This window comes from Pongo pygmaeus, chromosome 19, assembly GCF_028885625.2.
Source record: "Pongo pygmaeus isolate AG05252 chromosome 19, NHGRI_mPonPyg2-v2.0_pri, whole genome shotgun sequence".
Taxonomy (NCBI): Eukaryota; Metazoa; Chordata; class Mammalia; order Primates; family Hominidae; genus Pongo; species Pongo pygmaeus.
Genome location: NC_072392.2, coordinates 45,709,767 through 45,732,823, shown reverse-complemented (window position 1 = coordinate 45,732,823; position 23,057 = coordinate 45,709,767). Strand labels below are relative to the sequence as shown.

General features: G+C 40.9%; 1 protein-coding gene across 10 annotated transcripts in view; it reads left to right on the top strand.

Moving 5' to 3' along the window:
• SSH2 (slingshot protein phosphatase 2) overlaps positions 1-23,057 on the top strand; it is a 301,846-nt gene that overhangs the window by 234,495 nt on the left and 44,294 nt on the right. For 6 of the 10 annotated variants that reach the window (XM_054458185.2, XM_054458181.2, XM_063656114.1 and 3 more), the window contains 4 exons: positions 7,702-7,823; positions 14,650-14,718; positions 15,504-15,569; positions 20,242-20,436. In XM_054458185.2, coding sequence (XP_054314160.1) covers positions 7,702-7,823; positions 14,650-14,718; positions 15,504-15,569; positions 20,242-20,436 — 452 coding nt within the window. Of the gene's footprint in view, positions 1-7,701; positions 7,824-14,649; positions 14,719-15,503; positions 15,570-18,222; positions 18,357-20,241; positions 20,437-23,057 lie in introns of those variants that run through there. The other 4 variants (XM_054458183.2, XM_063656113.1, XM_054458189.2 and 1 more) reach the window with 3 other exon arrangements.

The following is a 23,057-nucleotide window of genomic DNA, read 5'->3' as shown; positions in this document are numbered from 1 at the left end:
AGTCATCTTCAAGAAAATGAGTCAATGCATTGTATGACTTTGGACAAATTAGCACTTCTCTAACTGAAAGGAGCATTTGTAGACTCAAAGCAAAGGCTTTTGTTTTGAGTTAAATTTGGAATGCTGAAACTCCTAAGATTTGTGCAGAAGGTTAAAAGTTTGATAGTCAACTGGAAGTCTTGCTTTTTATTTATTTATTTATTTATTTATTTATTTGAGACAGAGTCTTGCTCTGTCGCCTAGGCTGGAGTGCAGTGGCTCGATCTCGGCCCATTGCAACCTCTGCCTCCCGGGTTCAAGTGATTCTCCTGTCTCAGCCCCCCGAGTAGCTGGGATTACAGGCGCACACCACCATACCCGGCTAATTTTTTGTATTTTTAGTAGAGACAGGCTTTTACCATGTTGGCCAGGCTGGTCTTGAACTCCTGACCTCAAGTGATCCGCCCATCTCAGCCTCCCAAAGTGCTGGGATTACAGGCATGAGCCACCACGCCCAGCTGAAAGTCTTGCCTTTATTTTTTAAATAACCCAACCAAACCACACATTTTGCTTTAGCATTGAAAATAGGCTGGGCACGGTGGCTTACGCCTATAATCCCAGCACTTTGGGAGGCCGAGGCAGGAGGATCACGAGTTCAGGAGATTGAGACCATCCTGGCTAACACGGTGAAACTCCGTCTCTACTAAAAATACAAAAAATTAGCCGGGCACAGTGGCAGGCGCCTGTAGTCCCAGCTACTCAGGAGGCTGAGGCAGGAGAATGGCGTGAACCCGGGAGGCAGAGCTTTCAGTGAGCTGAGATTGCGCCACTGCACTCCAGCCTGGGCAACAGAGCGAGACTCTGTCTCAAAAAAAAAAAAGAAAAGAAAATAGGACGAAGCCAATCTTTTCCTCCAGGGAAGCTCTGTGTTCCAAATACAGGCATCAAGCATTAACTGTAGTACTTAGGAAAACCATAGCTAGTAAAATAAAGGAAGTGGTTTTATAGTACTCTTGCACGTTACCAAAGATCAACCATTTAATTAAAACATTAATCTGAGAAATTAAGAATTTTCAGGACATTTGAAGTAACTTCAGTTGATGTTCTTAACTAAAGCTGAAGTGTTGATAAAGTACAAAGAGGTCTTTTTTGAGTACTTTGCAGGAGAATTTAAGAAAATGAGAAGTTTTATGATTTTGGTTTTCATCATATGTTGCTTTCTAGAATGGAAATTGGTTTATTTTTTCTAGCTATAAATGTATTATGTGGATTTTTTTTTCTCCCAAACAATGCAAAAAGGTATAAATAAAGTAAAAATCACTCTGTATTCTACATTCTGAGAAAATTTTTCTCAGCAATTTGGATAAGTATCCTTCCACTCTTTTTTTAAATGTGTATATATGAGAGAGAGAGAGAGTCTGTGTGTGTGTAAACAGAGGAAGAGCATTGTTTTATCACATTTTCGTAGAAAATGTGATAAAAATAGAAATACCTTTTTGTAACCTACTTTCTTCATAGTTTATCATGGATATCTTTCCATGTCAGTAAATAGATCATGGTTTTTAATGGCTACACAGAATATAATTCATATTTAAGAATTTCATAGAGACAGACTGATTTAAAAAAAATTCAGAAACTTCCTCAAGCTCTAATCTTTTTCTTTTGAAGACAATGTTCTTTAGTTTACTAGTGTCACAAGTGAAGCCTGTTTTAATTTTGGCTATTGATTTTGCTTCATTCTTTTGACTAGCATTTAATATTTACCTACTTTCGGAACCTTTCTCTCTGATGGATTGGGTGAACTGCCTGTCTTAGACATTGGGCCTTTATAATGTAGTTTACTGGGGGCAATTAATTTCTTTTCACCAAGAGTCTTACATCATGCACACAGGGGCATGCATGTAAGACTCTTGGTGTAAAGAAATTAAGTCTTTTTTTTTTTTTTTTTTTTTGAGACAGAGTTTCACTCTTTTGCCCAGACTGGAGTACAATGGCGCAATCTCTGCTCACCACAACCTCCGCCTCCCAGGTTCAAGCAATTCTCCTGCCTCAGCCTCCTGAGTAGCTGGGATTACGGGCATGCGCCACCATGCCTGGCTAACTTTTTGTATTTTTAGGAGAGACGGGGTTTCTCCATATTGGTCAGGCTGGTCTTGAACTCCCGACCTCGGGTGATCTGCCCGCTTTGGGTTCCCAAAGTGCTGGGATTATAGGCGTGAGCCACTGTGCCCAGTGGTGAAAAGAAATTAAAGGCAAAGGTACAGTTTAAGTTTAAGGAGGAGTATTTCCTGATGTTAGATGATGCTGAGGAGAGAAGCTCTTTTTTTTTTTTTTTTGAGATGGATCTCACTTTGTCACCCAGGCTGGAATGCAGTGGTGTGTTCTCGGCTTACTGCAGCCTCTGCCTCCTGGGTTAAACTGATTCTCATGACTCAGCCTCCTGAGTAGCTGGGATTACAGGTACATGCCACGATGCCCCGCTAATTTTTGTATTTTTAGTAGAGACTGGGTTTCACCATCATGGCCGGGCTATGAAGTCAAACTCCTGACTTCAAGTGATCCACCCGCCTCAGCCTCCCAAAGTGCTGGGATTACAGGTGTGAGCCACTGCTCTAAGCCAAGAGCAGCTCTTTTATCAAGTGGTGTTTGTAAACTGCTTGTAATTAGGTTAAGCGTTTAAATTGGATGCCGAGGGAATAGCATTATTCTTTAATAGATGAGCTTTGAAAACAGGTTGGGTTCTTCAGGAATAAAGAGGCAGGGGATGACTTCTCAGACCTACTTCAGTCCTAAGATTGCTGGATCCAGTTCACCTGTAACTTGTAATAGGCTTCCACATTTAGGCAGTAAATGTAGTTTCTTGGAAATATAATCTCAGTTACTATTGCTGCCAAGTTTTAAAGTCCAGAATATTGTTTTGTTTAGACAATTATAATGGACTTCAGTAGTGTCCTTTTCAAGGAGAACTTTAGTTGATTAATCAAATGCATCTCAATTATTGTCTTATTCCAGTCATTGATTTCAATATAGGTTCTGGAGACTGAAGAAACATTGGAAATGCTGTCCTTTTCAAAATTAGGATATTATGTACAAAATTGCCATTTTAAATTTATTTGATTGTTAATAAATTAAATTATTAGATTTTGCTTAATCTTATCTCCAACAGGAATATGAAATAAACCTTAAACCAAGATGGGCGTTAGACTTTTCCTTATGGCTGCGGCACATAGATTTTTAATTTGTTAACCTAGAATCTTGAAGCTTAAAAGGAACTTTTTTTTTTTTTGAGAGTCTCACTTGCCCTGTTGCCCAGGCTGGAGTGGAGTGGCGTGATCTCAACCTACTGCAACCTCCTCCTCCTGGGTTCCAGCAATTCTCCTGCCTCAGCCGCCTGAGTAGCTGGGATTATAGACACACGCCACCACACCCAGCTAATTTTTTTTGTATTTTTAGTAGAGAGAGGATTTTGCCCTGTTGGCCAGGCTGATCTCGAACTCCTGACCTCAAGCGATCCACCTGCCTCAGCCTCCCAAAGTTTTGGGATTACAGGCGTGAGCCACCACGCCCGACCTAAAAGGAACTTTAATTAAAGTCTTGGTTTATCCCCTCACATTTCAGAATTTTTTCTTCAAAGATTTTTATCTCATCCTTCTAATTAGGATATAGGTGTTGAATTAATACTTTAGGTACTGTCTAGAGGCCTGTGATCAAATTCCAGGAACTCCTAAGTGCTAGTCTTCCATTTAAGAAGCTTAAAATTGACCAGTCTGGACAACATGGTGAAACCCCATCTCTACCAAAGATACAAAAAATTAGCCAAGCATGGTGGCGGGCACTTGTGGTACCAGCTCTTTGGGAGGCTGAGGTGGGAGGATTGCTTGACCCCGGGAGGCAAAGGTTGCAGATCACCCCACTGCATTCCAGCCTGGGTAACAGAGTGAAACACAAAAACAAAAAAGAAGCTTTAAATTGAATGGATCTGAGATATGCATGTTATTCAATCCTAAGTCAGTATTAAATGTCTGGGGCCCTTCTCATTAGGTTTGGGAACTTCTGTTACAGTTTGAGTAAGCAAGGGAGAGCCAAACATTTGAAATGCTTTTGATATTATAAAATAAACTTTAAAGAGACAACTGGCCAGGCGTAGTGGCTTGCACCTGTAATCCCAGCACTTTGGGAGACCGAGGTGGGTGGATCACAAGGTCAAGAGATCGAGAGCATCCTAGCCAACATGGTGAAACCCCATCTCTACTAAAAACACAAAAATTAGCCAGGCGCAGTCGCAGGTGCCCGTAATCCTGTTTACTTGGGAGGCTGAGGCAGGAGAATCGCTTGAACCCGGGGGGGCGGAGGTTGCAGTGAGCCAAGATCACACCACTGCACTCCAGCCTGGGTGACAGAGTGAGACTCCATCTCAAAAAAAAAAAAAAAAAAAAACACACTGGTGTTTGCAATGAATATCACTTACAAAGAAACTCTTGCAGCCTACTTCTAACTTGGCTGGTAACTTGCATTATAGATAATACTTATAAAAGTTATATTTTTCCTTTTATCAGCTTTGACTTAGCCAATCAGTTGCCACTGGTTGGTGTAAGAGCTGTAAATAAATTGTCAGAAACAAAGTTCAGTTGTTCCCAGGCCATTTGTATTTGAGCCTTGCCAGAAATTCTTGGAGCGTTGACAGAGAATAAAAGAGCCTCTAACACATTCAGGAAACTTGGGCCAAGGGAGGCCCAAATATAAATATGTAATAATATGCGAGATCTTGTTTATAAGAAAATCCAGTTTACCTGCACCAGGATTTCTGATTAATTAACATGTTGTAGAGTGTTTCTACAATCAGAGAAGGAGTCAGTACTGCCTCCCGGTCTGCCACATGTACATTTACTATTTATTCATTGTTCTGTGTGTATAATGTCCCACCCTTGACCCCAGCCTTCTAGATCTTAGTCCATTTAAATGTTAGTTCCGCTTAGCTTCTCATAAGTGAATTTGGTTTTAAATGCTCAATTACTTCATGGAACATGAAGTCAAAAGTACAGCTCTCTGTCTTATGCATTGGGCATCAGAATGGTAAGCATTACATTCTTGTTATATCCGTTCTTATTAGAAACAAGATTTAATGTAGCCACTTCTGCCATTTGTGCTTCCCTAGCTTTTCCTAGGAGTATCAGAATAGAGACAAAAAGATAGACATGGGAGTCTCACCTCTGTCTTACTAAATAGGTCATTTGAGCCGTGTAACTATGCCTCTTTTTCCCTTGGCCTGGCCATTTTGGAATAGTGACAGAGTTAAGAGGAGGGAGACTCCAAGAACAGCAGCACTGAAAAAAAAATTCCAAATAGAAATTTCTGACAAATATAATGAGCCAGTTGATGGATTAGAATTGTTTCTCTAAGGAATAGGGGTTATTTTGTACAGAAGAATTTGCCTCCAGAGCACATTTTTCTGGCTTCAAAGATCTGTCATTTTGCCAGGTGGGTGGCTCACGCCTGTAATCCCAGCACTTTGGGAGACTGAGGTGGGTGGATCACCTGAGGCAGGAGTTCGAGACCAGCCTGGCCATCTGGCCAACATGGTGAAACCCTGTCTCTATAAAAATACAAAAATTAGCCAGGCATGGTGGCATGTGCCTGTAATCCCAGTTACTTGGGAGGCTGAGGCAGGAGAATCGCTTGAACCCAGGAAGCGGAGGTTGCAGTGAGCCAAGATCACGCCATTGCACTCCAGCCTGGGTGACAGAGGGAGACCCTGTCTCAAAAAAAAAAAAAAAGGCTGGGTGCAGTGGCTCACGCCTGTAATCCTAGCACTTTGGGAGGCCGAGGCAGGTGGATTGCCTGAGTTCGGAGTTCGAGACCAGCCTGGGCAACACAGTGAAACCACATCTGTACTAAAATACAAAAAAAAAAGAAAATTAGCCGGGTGTGGCAGCATGTGCCTGAGGCAGGAGAATTGCTTGAACCTGGGAGGTGGAGGTTGCAGTGAGCCGAGATCACGCCACTGCACTCCAGCCTGAGAGACAGAGCAAGACTCTTTGTCTCTTAAAAAAAAAAAAAAACTGTCATTTTAAAACTGTTATTAACAAATGAAAGAAGAGTAGCCTAGACTATACACTCGATGAGGGCATAGATCATGTCTCTCTCTTCTACCACTGAATCCTCAGCACTTGGCATTATTATTGTATATATAATATATGTGTAATAAATATTTGAATGTGTTGCCTTTAGTTGTTTTATTTTTAAGGCTTATAAGGTATCTTTTTGAACTTATCAAGGCTGGGCGCGGTGGCTCACGCCTGTAAACCCCAGCATCTTGTGAGGCTGAGGTGGGCAGACCACCTGAGCTCGGGAGTTCGAGACCAGCCTGACCAACATGGAGAAACCCCGTCTCTACTAAAAATACAAAATTAGCTGGACCTGGTGGCGCATGCCTATAATCCCAGCTACTCGGGAGGCTGAGGCAGGAGAATCGCTTGAACTCGGGAGGCAGAGGTTGCGGTGAGCTGAGATCGCACCATTGCACTCCAGCCTGAGCAACAAGAGCAAAACTCTGTCTCGAAAAAAAAAAAAAAGAAAGAAAATACATCCTCATAAACTCATTACTGAGCTTTTTTTTTTTGAACCAGAGTCTCACTCTGTCGCCCAGGCTGGAGGGCAGTGGCGTGATCTCAGCTCACTGCAACCTCCGCCTCCTAGGTTCCAGTGATCCTCCTGCCTCAGCCTCCTGAGTAGCTGGGATTACAGGCATGCGCCACCACGCCCAGCTAATTTTTTTTGTGTTTTTGGTAGAGACAGTGTTTCACCATGTTGGCCAGGCTGGTCTTGAACTCCTGACCTCTGGTGATCTGCTTACCTCGGCCTCCCAAAGTGCTGGGATTATAGGCATGAGCCAGCACGCCTGGCCATTACTCAGCTTTAATAACCATCAACCTTTTGTCTGATTTCTTTCATCTGTCCCCCACTCCCTGTTAAATTTTTTTGTTGGAACATTTTAAAGTAAAACTCGGAAACCATGTCATTTCACTCCAGGTACTTAAAAAAAAGTCACAGTAACCACAATGCTGTTATTACATTAACAGTAAATCCTTAATTTCATCTAAGACCCTGTCCATATTCAAATTTTCTGAGGGTCCTTTTAAAATTTAATTAAGAATAAATTAAAACTTTTGACAAAAAATGAGAAGTTTCTAAAAATGCAATCTCCTTTAATTATCATCGAAACAAAAGAAAATCTTATAGTGCATTAACATGCAGGAATTCAGTATAGCAAAGTCAGTACTCCCCTTAGATGATGCTAATAGTTTGCTCCATATTATAATTGTTTGTGGGAATTGCATCTCTGAGACCAATGCTCACATTCATATACCCACATTTCCCTCTTGTCTTTATTACACACTGTGATAATTAGTATAAATTACGCTAATAACAAACATCTTATTGAGCATTTACTGTGTGTCAAGCACTGTGCTTTACATGTATTATTTTATAAGATTCTTAAAACAACCTGACAGTTAGGTATTATTATATCTCCCTCCAATTAATTTAGTAACTTACCAAAGGTTTTATAGCTAGTATACGAGCTGAGATTTTAATTTATGTCTCCTAACTACTGGCTCTGCTGCCTTCCTGAGTATGCTTTCAGATGCTGATGAAAAAGGGTTGAAATGATCTGAAATTAATGTCCTAAATTTCATAATTTCTCTGTTGTCTGCTAAATTCCAGGCTGTAAGACTGGAAAGTACTTACCAGAATCGAACACGCTATATGGTAGTGGTTTCAACTAATGGTAGACAAGACACTGAAGAAAGCATCGTCCTAGGAATGGATTTCTCCTCTAATGACAGGTATGGTGGTACCATTTCAAAATGTGAAAACTGCTTTTTAAGTAACCTGTTCCAGCTGCTTTTTTTTTTGGTGGGGACGGAGTGTCATCACTCTGTTGCCCAGACTGGAGTGCGGTGGCTCAATCTCGGCTCACTGCAACCTCTGCCTCCCGGGTTCAAGCGATTCTCCTGCCTCAGCTTCCTGAGTAGCTGGGATTACAGGTGTGTACCACTATGCCCAACTAATTTTTGTATTTTTAGTAGAGATGGGGTTTTGCCATATTGGCCAGTTTCAAACTCCTGACCTCAAGTGATCCACCCGCCTCAGCCTCCCAAAGTGCTGAGATTACAGGCGTGAGCCACCGTGCCTGGCCCCAGTTGCCTTTTATCACGAAAATATCTTGTGCAGTTCTGCTGTTAAAGTACAAGACATAAAACTAAAGAATATAAGTATCTTAGCCACAGTCTTGAGAAACAAGAATGTTTAGTGAATGTCTTTGGTCGTGTGTTTCTAATTTACCATTATTCCATACCTTCATCTCATCTTTAGATAGTCACAATATAAAGCAAGTGGTTTCAAAGTTACATTTCCAGGGAAAAAAAGCTGGCTTTTTATTTCTTTTTTTGAGACAGCGTCTCGCTCTGTTGCCCAGGCTGAAGTGCCGTGATGCAGTCACAGCTCACTAAAGCCTCAAATTCCTCCTGGGCTCTAGGAATCCTTCCACCTCAGCCTCCTAAGTAGCTAGAAGTACAGGCATGCACCACCATACCCAGCTATTTGGTCTTTTTTTTTTTTTCTTTATTTTTCTGGAGAGAAGATTTCCTTATGTTGGCCAGGCTGGTCTTGAATTCCTGGGCTCAAGCAATCCTCCCACTTTGGCTTCCCAAAGTGCTGGGATTACAGGCATGAGCCTTGCACCTGGTCTACTCTATTGTAGTCAGTAATGATTCACTTTGGTGATTCTAGGGCACCTACCCTTTGTGGTAGTATACCAGTGGTCCCAGATTCAAAGAGATCCCACTTAAACTACAATCTGTTTTGTTTATCCATGCCCTTAAACCTTGCTTTTACCAAATGCTATGCCTCCTTTTTCCTTCTATTGAGTTAAAAAGGATGGTGGCGGGGGGCAGGGATGGGGTGGTGTGGAATGGCTCCTTAAACTCAAAGCAGAACTTTTTATGTACCTTTGGCTTTAGCTGTACTTTACATTCTATGATGAAAGATAACACACAACACCTGGCCTTTTCATGTGTCCTTAAGGTTTGTTGCTTCCTTTTTTATTTTTCCCACTTTTTCTGGAGAAACCTTCGGAAGACTTTGGAATGTGGCTGCTAAGCAGATCTTTACGCTCTGGATAATCAGCCTCAGGAAATCCTGCCAGATGTCTCAAAGCATTGACTTCCTGGTTCAGGATTAGAATGGAACTATGGGGTAGCTAGAGGTGTGACCCAAGCCTAGGGAAATTTAGTCACAAAGAGAGGAGGAGCCTGGGAATGATTCTAATTGTCCTGATGTTGAGGGGAAAAAATCACTTTGTCACTAGAAAGTTTCCCAAACCAACGTTTACCTTATTCCTATATAGAGGTCAACCTGAAAATGACTTGGGGGTTCACAGGGATTCCCAAAGCCATAGTTATTAGCTTGTATACCACTTAACAGCATTTAATTGTAGGCTCTGAATTTACAGAGGCTTGTAAACCACATTTAGGAAGCTTTCTCCTGCATGGTTTAAACTTCTCATTAAGCAACAGAGCTTTCAGTAAGCATTTTCCTTATAACAGCACCTACCTTGTTTATATTCATTAGGATTTTAGGACCTCTAATTTAGGTTTTTAATCTTTCTAGATCTGTATTGTCCAGTATAGTAGCCACTAACCACATGTGCCCCTTCCTTCCTTCTTGCCTGCCTGCCTGCCTGCCTGCCTGCCTTCTTTCAACTTCCTTCCTTTCTTTTCTCTTCTTTTCTTTTTTCCTTTTTGTGAAGAACACAGTCTCTCTGTGTTGCCCAGGCTGGTCTCAACTCCTGAGCTCCTGCCTCTGCCTTCCTAAGTGCTGGGATTATAGACATGAGCCACTGCATACAGCATGCATGTGTCTTTTTAAATAGATTAAAATTAAATGAAATTTCAATTCCTCAGTTCTAACTAGTCACATTTCAAGTATTCAGTAACCGTATGTGCTAGTGGCTATCGTATTAGACAGTACATGTGTAGAACATTTTCCATTCTTGCAGAAAGTTCAGTTGGACAGCACTGTTCTAGCTCATATTTCCTTTGTTCAGTTCTCCCTGACCCCCTCCCTTGAAAACTCTATATAAACAGGAACAGGAACCTCATGTAGCTTCAATTGAATCTTCCCCTAGAGACAGAAGACAATAACTGCAGATTCTCCTGACCCAGAATATCAGCAAGCACATGTCTAATCATTTCTCTTTCATTTTGTCCTAAACTTTACCGGAAATAATGCATATTAATATAGGTACCCAGTAGTTTATACTCAGTAAATTACATCTATCTTTTGCCAATGGCCCTGTCTGAATCATATCTGACCAGTGTCACTAGCCAAAGGAAATTTTAGTTTATAGAAGACAAACTTAAAACATGAAAAGCTAGAAACTAGTTTTCATTCTGTTTGCTAAACTTGCTATTATGAAATTCCCATACATCCTCTGCTTTAAGGAGTTCCTTGGACAGTAAGAAGTCTCAGATGCTCAGGTAATCTAAAATCATTTCTGTCTCAGTTGTTGTTGAAGGAATTTGAATTTGTATCATTTCATATCTGAGAATGTAAATGTTAGTGCTTCAAAATAGTATTAAGCCAAAGTGGAACCCAGATTATGACAAGTACAAATAGTTCTTAATAATACGTTGCAGCCAATTCATTTAGCCCATTTACAAGTTCTTTGAGTATTATGTTATATTTTAATAATTTTTTAAATATGCAGCATAATCTTGGTTTCTAAAGTGTAACATATATTTTAAGTTATAAAATAATAGAGCTTTATGGTTTTTTGGGATTTTTTTTCCATTTCTTTTTGTACCCCTAACACCTTGAAATGTCTCGTACATAGTAGGCACTAAATAAATTTTTATTGAATGAATTGAATATTTACTAAAATAAGTAGTTATACTTTAATGGAGAAAAATCTTGAGAGACTGAGGTAACCTGGATAAAAATACCAAGTGTGCCTTATTCAGGCCTTTCCTTCCTGTTGCGTGAAAAAGCTACTTTTTTTTTTTTTTTTTTTTTTTTGAGACAGTCTCACTCTGTGGCCAGGCTGGAGTGCAGTGGTGCAATCTCAGCTCACTGCAACCTCCGTCTCCTGGGTTCAAGCGATTCTCCTGCCTCAGCCTCCTGAGCAGCTGGGACTACAGGCGCACACCACCATGCCCAGCTAATTTTTGTATTTTTAGTAGACGGGGTTTCACCATGTTGACCAGGATGGTCTCGATCTCTTGATCTCGTGATCTGCCCGCCTCTGCTTCCGAAAGTGCTGGGATTACAGCCACCACGCCCTGCTGAAAAAGCTACTTCTTAATGTAAAAAAGCATTCTGGCCTGAATACAAGCCAAAAATGTAATGTCGATTCCTGTATATCAATGTCACTTGTCCAAAGGTTAACCAAAATCTGGTCACAAGCTTATAGATCACTCTTTTGCAGCTTCTGTATCTTTTTATATAGTTAATTTCTAGATTTGTCATTGGGCTACCAACCCATCATATTTATACTCCAGATTATACTTGTTGCTAAGAACCTGGCTAAGCACTCACTAAATACAAAACAAAAAGCTACCGTAAAACTATACCCACTTCATCTTGGGAAGCCGTTTTCAAAACAAATTTTTTGTGCGCTCATCTACTCAACAAAACTTGTGGTAGAGCTGTCTTGCTCCTGGACTCTGGCATGGTAGCTGTGTTTCTGTTGTTCAGGTCCAGGTTCCAATGTGAATAAGCTGTTTCAGTCTTGATTTGAATCTCCTGAGCTCTGGAATCACTTTTAATCTTTTTTTTTTTTTTTTTTTTTTTTTTTGAGACAGAGTCTTGCTGTGTCTTCCAGGCTGGACTGCAATGGCGCAAATCTCAGCTCACTGCAACTTCCACCTCCCAGGTTCAAGCGATTCTCCTGCCTCAGCCTCCCGAGTAGCTGGGATTACAGGCGTCTGTCTGCCCCTGCACCCAGCTAATTTTTGTATTTTTAATGTAGAGATGGAGTTTCGCCATGTTGGCCAGGCTGGTCTTGAACTCCTGACCTCAGGTGATCCGCCCACCTCGGCCTCCCAAAGTGCTGGGATTACAGGCATGAGTCACCATGCCTGACCTGGAATCACTCTTAAGGTGTTAAGTAGCACAGGCCAGCAAGTGTAGTGGAAAGCCCAACTAAGGGCTAGCCTCCTTTAGCCCTGCAGTGACTAACAGTTAAAGTTTGGTATTCATTATGTTGTTTTTAAAGCATAATGCTTTCCCCTTCCCCCAATCACTTTCAGATATATTAGAGCATCCATTATAGATTCATATTCAACATTTGTTTTGCAGGACAGTACATTCACATATATTGTTTTATTTTAAGTATGTTATGTCTTTATACCTATACCTGTGAGAATAGGTTTTATTATTCACAGTTCAAGATGAAGAAATTAAGGCTGAGAGATGTTAAATAATTTGTTTAAAAAAAAGTTGTAATACTGAAGGAAATCAATCCCAGATCTTTTGGCATAGTAGATGTTCAATAAATGGTAATGACTATTACATTTTAGGCACTTAGACACTATTTTACCCTTTTATTTGTTATTTAATCTTCAAAACAGTGCAATGAAGAAGATATTTTTATCCCAGTTTTACAAATGAAGAAATTAAGGCACAAAACAATTAAGTAATTTGCCTAAGATTATACAGTTGCTGGGCGTGGTGGCTCACGCCTGTAATACAGCACTTTGGGAGGCCAAGGCAGGTGGATCACCTGAGATTGGGAGTTCAAGACCAGCCTGACCAATATGGAGAAACCCCATCTCTACTAAAAATACAAAATTAGCTGGGCGTGGTAGTGCATGCCTGTAATCCCAGCTATTCAGGAGGCCGAGACAGGAGAATCACTTGAACCAGGAGGTGGAGGTTGCAGTGAGCCGATGTCACACCATTGCACTCCAGCTTGGGCAACAAGAGCGAAACTCCATCTTAAAAATAAAAAAATAAATAGAAATAAATTTTTAAAAAAGATTATACAGTTAGTGCAAGAAACCAGGTTCCAGAGCCCATAACCATTCTGTGAACCCAGGTTCCAGAGCTCTTAACCATACTGTGCTTTTCCACAGTATGGTTATGCCAGATTCTTTCTAGTACACCATCCTGCCGCTCTAGATAGATTGGCATGGAGCATCATAGAAGCCTTTCGGAGACTAGCCAGAGTAGGAAAGCAGTTACAGCAGCGTTAGGGAGAGACAGTGGCAGTAGCCTAGGGTAGGTTACTGTTCCCCAGAGAAGAGATGTGATAGAGCATAGAATCGGGTCCATGGCTTTCTGTACCAACCTCTTCCATTAACTTAAAGCCCTTCCTGGGCTAGTGTGAGATTGAAATAGCATTTTAGGCCGGGTGCAGTGGCTCATGCCTGTAATCCCGACACTTTGGGAGGCTGAGACGGGTGGATCACTCTGAGGCCAGGAGTTTGAGACCAGCCTGGTCAACATGGCAAAACCTCATCTCTGCTAAAAATACAAAAATTAGCCGGGCGTGGTGGCACATGCGTATAATCCCAGCTACTCGGGAGACAGAGGCAGAAAAATCACTTGAATCCAGGAGGTGGAGGTTGCAGTGAGCTGAGATTATGCCACTGTCCTCCAGCCTGGGCGACAGAGGGAGACTCTGTCTCAAAAAAAAAGAAATAGCATTTTTAAATACCGTACTAGGGCTACCCTTTTGTTGGTTGTTGACATTTCTATTAACTGTGTTTCAGCAGTGCTAGTTCAGTGCACAGTCACAAAGCAGTGTTTCATTGATTTAAGTTGTGTTATGTCTATTTTGCCTATCTTGATCACAAAATATTAACAATTACTTCTTTACATTTTTTAATTCCCTTTGCCTTTTAGACTATTGAGTGTGTTCTGGTGTTAAGTAAATCTATGTAAACCTCAGAATTAGAGGCAAATCACACATCCCAAGCTCTCCAGCAACCAGCAATAGTTATTGGCATTAAAAATAATCCTTGGGACTGGGCACCATGGCTCATGCCCTTAATCCCAGCACTTTGGGAGGCTGAGGTGGATGGATCAGGACTTCGAGACTAGCCTGGCCAACATGGTGAAACCCCATCTCTACTAAAAGTACAAAAAAATTAGCCAGGCGTGGTGGCGCTCGCCTGTAATCCCAGCTACTGGGGAGGCTAAGGCATGGGAATTGCTTGAACCCGGGAGGCAGAGGTTTCAGTGAGCCGAGACTGCACCACTGCACTCCAGCCTGGGCAACAGAGTAAGACTCTATCTCAAAAAAAAAAAAAAAAAAATCCTTGGAGTTGAGTTGGACACTGTACTCTGTGCTAAGACCTGCCAAATGCAAGTCAGCAGCAATCATCTGCATTTTTTAGATAGTGGCCATTTGCAAGATGGCAATGTAGGAAGCTGAGTCAGTAAGTTTTCTGCATTAAATATTTAAGGAACTGACTCACTATCTCTTTAAAACAGCTCCTGAGGACATATATAAGATTAATAGTAATATGATAGAAATTTCTTCACTGTAACACTTATGCCAGAATTTAGAATTTAAGGGTTTATCCTTGGCGTTGAAAGAGTTAGTAAACAAAAGACTGCTTCCCAGAGTAATGGGGAGTAACTTGTGGACTATTTCTTGTCTTGCAGTAGCACTTGTACGATGGGCTTAGTTTTGCCTCTCTGGAGCGACACGCTAATTCATTTGGATGGTGATGGGTAAGAGATTTCCTTTTTTATTCTGTTACAGAAAGCCAAGGGGTGGGGCTCCATTTTACTGCACATTCATTCAGCTAAAAGGGAGGCCCAGTGTGCCAACTGAACTTTCATGTCAACAGCTGAATGAGTCCTTTTAAACTCCTGTTTTGTAAAGTGGAGTAAAAATACAACTTGCCAGGTCTCTCACTTCTGTTCTTCTAGGGCGACTGTGGTAGGAATCAAGACAAAGAAGAACTAGTTTGTTGGCTCTTTAATCTGAACATGTGGGACTGTTGCAATGCTCTCCCAAAGGATGATATGTTCTGTTTCAAATAACCTCTTGCTGCCTCTGCCAGCTGTCAGCCTACAGTATAACCCCTTTCCTGTGCCAGTTCCTTCCAATGACCCCACCCCCACCCTACCTCCTAATGTTTTTAGAATGTGTCCCCAAGAGACCAAGATGTTTGCTCCGGTTTATAAAACCAGGGTCAGGTTTGCTAAGAACCCACAAGACTTCCAAATAGAAATATACAGAACAGTTTGGCCATAGCTACAGCTGGGAAACTGTATTTAATTCCCTAACTCCAATGTGGGAATCCATTCATTTTGCCTGGTAGATGAAGTCAGACAATTTGTCAGAGCTTTTTGGTCAAGTCTTACACTCTAGTTAAAACTTCTACGTGAAGTGCCTGATGATTCCCTGTATGGAGCCAGTTGTTTTTAGCCTGGGATACATCCATGAAAACTCACAATTCAAATAACCTTCCCTAATTTGTGGATTTTTGTCTGTTCTCATCTGTCCTTAGTGGGTTCAGTGTATCGACGGATAACAGAGTTCACATATTCAAACCTGTATCTGTGCAGGCAATGTGGTAAGATGACTTTTACTATCTCTACAAAAGTGTTTTAATGTTATTGGAGGAATATTTTGTAAGAAATGTTTGAAATGGTACAATTTGCTATGAAAATGCTAAATGATCTGTTTGTGTAACCATCGTAGTTAAAGATGACCTAGAAATGCAATATTCAAATTGTTGCAATTGGAAGGCCTTGAGTATTGGTGAACAAGTGAAATTCAGAGGAATTCAGAGGTGGTATTCTTAGGCTCTGGCAGAGACTTAACGGTTTAGATAAGCCAGTTGATACTGAGTTTTATTAGGGACATATTGACTAAGTTAGTTAGTGGACTAAGAGTCAAATCTAGAACATCACATTGCTATGCATTAGCTATTTCTTTCTTTTTTTTTTTTTTTGAGATGAAACCTCACTCTGTTGCCCAGGCTGGAGTGCAGTGGTGCGATCTCGACTCACTGCAACCTCCGCCTCCCGGGTTCAGGCGATTCTCCTGCCTCAGCCTCCTGAGTAGCTGGGACTATAGGCATGTGCCACCAAGCCTGGCTAATTTTTTTGTATTTTTTAGTAGAGACAGGGTTTCACCAATATTGGCCAGGCTGGTCTTGAACTCCTGACCCCGCCTTGGCCTCACAAAGTGCTGGGATTACAGGTATGAGCCACTGCGCCTGGCCTGCATTAGCTATTTCCTAAGGTAACCAGGGATAGCATTCGTTACTTTATGGACAAATAAATTTCCATTTAAACTGCTGGTGGCTATTTGCATAATGCAGATAAAGCCTAGAGAAAACATTATACTTGCTAATAACCATCGGCTGGCATATGGACATTTCAGGGCTATTTACTACATGCCAGATGCTTTGCATGGATTATATTTAATCATCATACCAAGCCCCCAAAATAATATTATTAGCCCCTTATTATGGGTGAGAAAACATGCTTTGGATGGGTTACATAACTGCCCTGAGAGTATTTCTTACATTTAGACAGGTTAGATCTCTCTCTCTCATATCTCTCTCTCTCTCTCTTTTAAAGAGACAGGGTCTCCCTCTGTCGCCCAGGTGGAATACAGTGGTGCAATCATAGCTTATGGCAGCCTCCAACTCCTGGGCTTGAGTGTTCTTCCTACCTCAGCCTCCTAAGCAGCTATGACTACAGGCATGTGCCACTACACCTGGCTAATTTTTTTTTAATTTTTTTTGTAGAGATGGGGGTCTCTCTGTGTTGCCCAGGCTGGTCTTGAACTCCTGGCCTCAAGCAATCCTCCTGTCTTGGCCTCCCAAAGTGCTGGGATTGCAGGTGTGAGCCACTGCACCTGGCCTCTTATTCTCTTGTTTTAGATTATCTAGAAAATTATCTAATATAACCAGAGAATGATGTGACTAAGATTCAGAATCCATTCCCCAGTCAGGGATTTGAATTTCAGTTTCCTATTCAGCTGCCTGTTAGGTAGTAGAAGTCCCCATGAGGAGTGGAATGGATAGAATGCAAGCAAAACAAGAAATAAAAGAGCCTGAAAAAGACCCCAGGGAGATAATCTACCCCTGAAAACAGAATTGATAGGATGGAGGTGGGTGGAGTCCAAAGACTCACTGAAAAATTAAGTCTTATCATTTCCTGCAGTGATTGAGATAGGACAGTTTCAGGTCATGTGTTTAGACCAGATTTTTAGAGTTAGGGCATATTTTGCAGGTAAGTTTCTCATGGAAAACAGGAAATTTATGACCTCCTTTGACTAAGGCTCAGTTAAAGACAATTGACCTATCTATTCCTAAGTAACAAGTAAAACCAAACAGCAGTAACAACGATAAATGACAGCATTTTCAAGTATATTTTGGGGAAGAGTACAGAGCAGTCTTAATTCAAGTAATAACCTTAAATCAAGCTTTGATGTTCTAAAGCAAGCTTGTCCAACCTGTGGCCCATAGGCCACATGCAGCCCAGGACGGCTTTGCATGCGGCCCAACACAAATTCATAAAACTTTCCTAAAATTCTAATCCAAATTCATAAAACTTTCCTAAAATATGATGAGATTTTTTTGCAATTTTTTTTAAGCTCATCAGCTATCATTACCGTATTTTGTGTGTGGCCCAAGACAGTTCTTCCAATGTGGCCCAGGGAAGCCAAAAAATTGGACAGTCCTGTAAAAGTAAACTGACTGGTCCTAGCTCTTATTGCAAAATAAACTTTTCTTGATGTACCTTATGGGGAGTAGTGAGTTGAAGTCACAGGGGGAAAAAAATAGATGATGTGTGGATCAAAGCAACATTTAGACCAGGTGTTTCCTTCACAGGAAGATAGTTACTGCAACCTCCCACTCCGATGCAGCTGGAGTATCTGAGATGGCTAGGCCTTGAGTGTATTTTAGGACAGTTGCACCAGACTCTGTGGCATATGCTTTTGGAGCATGTGTTTCCTAGATGAAGAAACATGCATTAGGCATCCTGTAAGTTACACTAAGCTGGCTCTTACCTTTGAATCTGTGTAATGAAACTGAAATTCTCAGATTATTCTCTTGAGACTTTGGCTTACTTTGAATAATATAAAGCATTTTTAAAAGACTCTGCAACTTTGTTTTTAAGGAAAAATGTGTTTTCCTAACAAAAATGGACTGACACATTTTCCTGTTATTAAATTGGTTTAAATTTGTTTTCTTAATTTACATTGTATAGGGTTGACAGGGATTCAAGGAACAAACACTGTGATGTACTATTGGTGGAAGAATGAACTGGAGCAGCTTTTCTGGAGAGTGATTTGCCAATATGCCTTATCATTTTGCATGATCTTTGTCCTAGTAACTCTACTTCTATGGATTTACTCTAAGTTTGTAAACATGGATGTGTGCAAAGATTTTAGCTGTAAGAATGTTTGTCAGTGTTCTAATAATAGCAAAAAATGAAAAACAATTTAAAAGATTGAAAAATAGAATTAGTAAATTATGGTACATCTATATCATTAAATATTATGCAACCATTAAAAATGATCCAGTTGAAAAATACTTGACATGGAAAGATGTTGATGATAGGCTGTAAAGCAAAAGAGCAAGTTATAGATGATATGTAGAATATGGTCATATCTTTGTTTATTATACATCTATGCATAGCCAAAAAGACTGGAAAGATCTACACTAAAACCTTAACAGTGGTTATTTCAGGGTGGTAGGATTACAAGATATTTCTGCCTTTTCTCTAAGGTCCCTAATTTTCTAAAGTAGGCATGGATCACTTTTGCTATGAGGGAAACAAAAATACTTTTTTTTTTTTTTTTGAGACTGTGTCTCACTCTGTCACCCAGGCTGGAGTGCAGTGGCACCATCTCAGCTAACTACAGCCTCCGTCTCCCGGGTTCAAGTGATTCTCCCTCCTCAGCCTCCCGAGTACCTGGGACTACAGGCGTGTGCCACCGTTCCCAGCTAATCCTTGTATTTTTAGTAGAGATGGGGTTTCACCATGTTGGTTAAGCTGATCTCGATCTCCTGACCTCAAGTGATCCACCCACCTTGGCCTCCCAAAGTGCTAGGATTACAGGCATGAGCCACCGTGCCTGGCCATAATGTCTTTTTTTCTTAGGGAGACATTAGTTTATAGCTAATGACATTTCACTCAACAAATACTAATTGAGCTCCACTTGTGAACTAGGTATTCTTTTAGTCACTTGGGTAAACAAAATGTAGAAAAGTTCTTGCTCTTGTATAACTTCCTAGTATTTCTAGCTTAAGCTTTTCCCACATATATAATGAAAAACATACTTTTCAATTTGTTTACTCTTCTTGGGTTCCTGAGTTCAGACAGAGCCAGAAGGTTTAATTAGTCTCAGAATTACCAGAGCTAGGCCAGGCACGGTGGCTCACGCCTCTAATCCCAGCATTTTTGGAGGCCAAGACAGACGGATGTCTTGAGGCCAGGAGTTTGAGACCAGCCTGACCAACATGGCAAAAACCTGTCTCGACTAAAAATACAAAAATTAGCCCGGTGTAGTGGCATGCACCTGTAATCCCAGCTACTACTCGGGAGGCTGAGGCATGAGAATCACTTGAACCCAGGAGGTGGAGGTTGCAGTGAGCAGAGATCACACCACTGCACTCCAGCCTCTGTGACAGAGTGAGTCACTGTCTCAACAAAAAAGAATAACCAGATCTGTTCTTAGAAAGTAGCTCATGGATTTAAAGAGACTAGGAGACTAAGGCAGCAGGAATAATAAATATCATTAGATCAGTACTTCCTGGACATTAAAGGACATGTCCTCAAGGCTTAGGGACATCTATGTATGTGATCTTTGTGAAGCCTGTTAAGAATTACAGAAAATGTATGCTGTAACATCTTGTGCTGAGGGAAACAAATCTTTATATGGCAAATTATTCAGATCTTTAGTTTTCTAATGATACGGCAGTCACTGCATGGTTCCAACTATAGGATCATGTGCTCCATAGGTACCTGGACCTATTTTTCACTGGTGAGTTGTCAGCTCTCCTTCCCCGCCTTCTCCCTACCTTAATGATGCATCATTATCTTTCAGCAAATGTCTTGTCCATTGCTGTGGATAGATAATATGGTATAATCAGAATTGGAGAATCTTGACTTTCAAGGACAAATTCTATAGAATTTAAAAATTAGAAGAGTTTGGGGTACACAGGTTATTGGCCTTTGGCACCCCACAGTTCTATGGTGCTCATTTCCCAGCATATCTTTCAGGTCTGCACTACAGAGCTTACACAAGGCTTGTGAAGTCGCCAGAGCGCATAACTACTACCCAGGCAGCCTATTTCTCACTTGGGTGAGTTATTATGAGAGCCATATCAACTCAGATCAGTCCTCAGTCAATGAATGGAATGCTATGCAAGATGTACAGTCCCACCGGCCCGACTCTCCAGCTCTCTTCACCGACATGTAAGTCAGTTTGCTAAGGATTATGGAAGTTCTCTCCATTATGTCCTGAGGAGTCATAAGAAGCATGTTCCTCCCTAATCTTTTCTCTTGGGGAGTTAATCTTACCTAGGAATATTAGTCATTGTCAATAGTACATGTCTGCCACATATGAAGAATCTTATTCTTGCTGTTGCTGCAAAGGCCTGAGAAGCTTCACCCCAAGGCACAATAGAGTCTCCATAGTCAAAAACTGCAAGACCATAAAATTTCATTATTCAGATTCCACTAATTTGAAATTTGAGTTTAAAGGAGTTGGGCTGAAGTTTGAGTTTGCATTATCTGAAAGAATCATTTTAGTAAGCATATTAGTGATATAAAGAAGCTTTCAAAGTCATGTTTGTAGTACTTAAGAAAACAAGATGTTTCCAGTCAACTTAAAAGAATGCCTAACTAATAAGCTAATTTTTTTTTAAGAGACAGGATCTCACTCTGTCACCCAGGCTGGAATACAGTGGCACAATCATAGCTCACTGCAGCCTCAAACTCCTGGGCTGAAGTGATCCTCTCACTTCAGCCTGCAAAGTACCTAGGACTACAGGCACATGCCACCACACCTAGCTAATTTTTAAATTTTTATTTTTTTAGAGATGGGGTCTCACTATGTTGCCCAGGCTGGTCTTAAACTCCTGGCCTCAGTCCTCCTGCCAAAGTGCTGGGATTACAAGTGTGAGCCACTACGCCCAGCCTGCTAATTTTTAACTTAAAAAAATTTTTTTTAATATTTTATCATTCAGATGTCATTCTGCTCTACCTTTGCCTTGTTAAGGCCTTGTCAGTACGATTTAATTAAATCTCCCTAGTGTACTGTGAGTTAGATAAATGCCTAAGGTAAAGCTGATGTTTCTTTCCTTCTTAGGTCTATGTGTTGAAACTTCTGTGACTATTTTGGAAATTTTTTTACACTTAGTGCCTGCTTTGTAAATTCGTCATGTGTTTCTTTTGCTCTAATTTGATCTTTCTGCACTTCCAAGGTATTCTACAGCAGGGAAAGAAGAGTAGCTAGTTACTGTCTGACCTTACAAACAGGATTCTCCTTTAGCTTCCTAAAGTCATGCCAAAACAGTTCATGTTTTGTTTTGTTTTTTAACAGAATAATTTATTTTATTTTATTTTTTGAGACCAAGTCTCACTCTGTCGCCCAGGCTGGAATGCAGTGGCATGATCTTGGCTTACTACAATCTCTGCCTTCTGGGTTCAAGCAATTCTCCTGCCTCAGCCTCCCAAGTAGCTGGGGTTACAGGCGCATGCCACCACGGCCAGCTAATTTTTGTATTTTTAGTAGTGACAGGATTTCACCATGTTGGCCAGGCTGGTCTCCACCTGCCTCAGCCTCCCAAAGCGCTGGGATTACAGGCGTGGCCACCACGCCTGCCCTAAAAAATGCTCTTTACTAGAAAAGGTGAACTTTCCAAAAATTGTATGAAAGGAACAGTCAAAAAAGCAGTGGAATCTTTTTTTGCACAGGGTGTTTTTGCTGCTAGGACCTTTTCAGTAGCCTTGGTCTTTTCAAGATCTCACAGTAATTGAAAAGATAAAGATTCATGGGAAATGTTACTGGTGATTTCATGCTTTACAGCTGGATGATGAGTTTCAGAGAAATGGATGTCTCATCTACCTCAAAAAAGCACATTCTAAACCAGACTTACATGAGAGAGAGGTAACTTTTCTTCCCATTTTTCCCAGATTTTATTAGAGACAGTCGGGCGCGGTGGCTCACGCCTGTAATCTCAGCACTTTGGGAGGCCAAGGCAGGTGGATCACCTGAGGTCAGGAGTTCGAGACCAGCCTGGCCAACATGGTGAAACCCCATCTCTACTAAAAATACAAAAATTAGCCGGGCATGGTGGCAGGCGCCTGTAATCCCAGCTACTCAGGAGGCTGAGGGAGGAGATCCACTTGAATTCAGGAGGTGGAGGTTGCAGTGAGCCAAGATCGTGCCACTGCACTCCAGCCTGGGCGACAGAGCGAGACTGTCTCAAAAAAAAAAGATTTTATTAGAGAAGATTTTGACACTACACAACAAACAAGAAGAAGAGAGGAAGAAAGATATTGCTCTTACTCTCTTTACATCCCTAAGCAAAAAACATAAAGGCAGTCCCTGGCAAATGATAGAGGCTTATTAACTGTTAGTTCTTAGTATGTACAATAATAACCCTAATTTTAAGATATATTTTAAGAACTTCTGTCTGTTTATGGAAAAAGAATACATGAAAGCTGTAGGCCAGAGTGTTAATAATTATCTCAGGGTAGAGGGATTTTCAGTGGTTTTTATTTACTTTATATTTTTATGTATTTTCCAAATTTTTCTCCAATGAAATGGAGGAGGAAAAAGCAGATTTGTGTGTTGTAATGCTTTTTCCATTCCTCCTCCTCCCTAAGTTGACTAGAAAAGCCTATAAAACAAAGCTGAGAATACAGGGAGAATGTGTGCCAAAATGGACTGAAATACTCTGCTGTGAATAATTTATATTTTGAAATCCAAGGAAAGGAGGAAGAAGGGAATATACATATATGGGATACACATCTGGTGTTATGCCCAGCACGTCATACATGTTGTTTAATCCTCATAAGAATGTCATGAG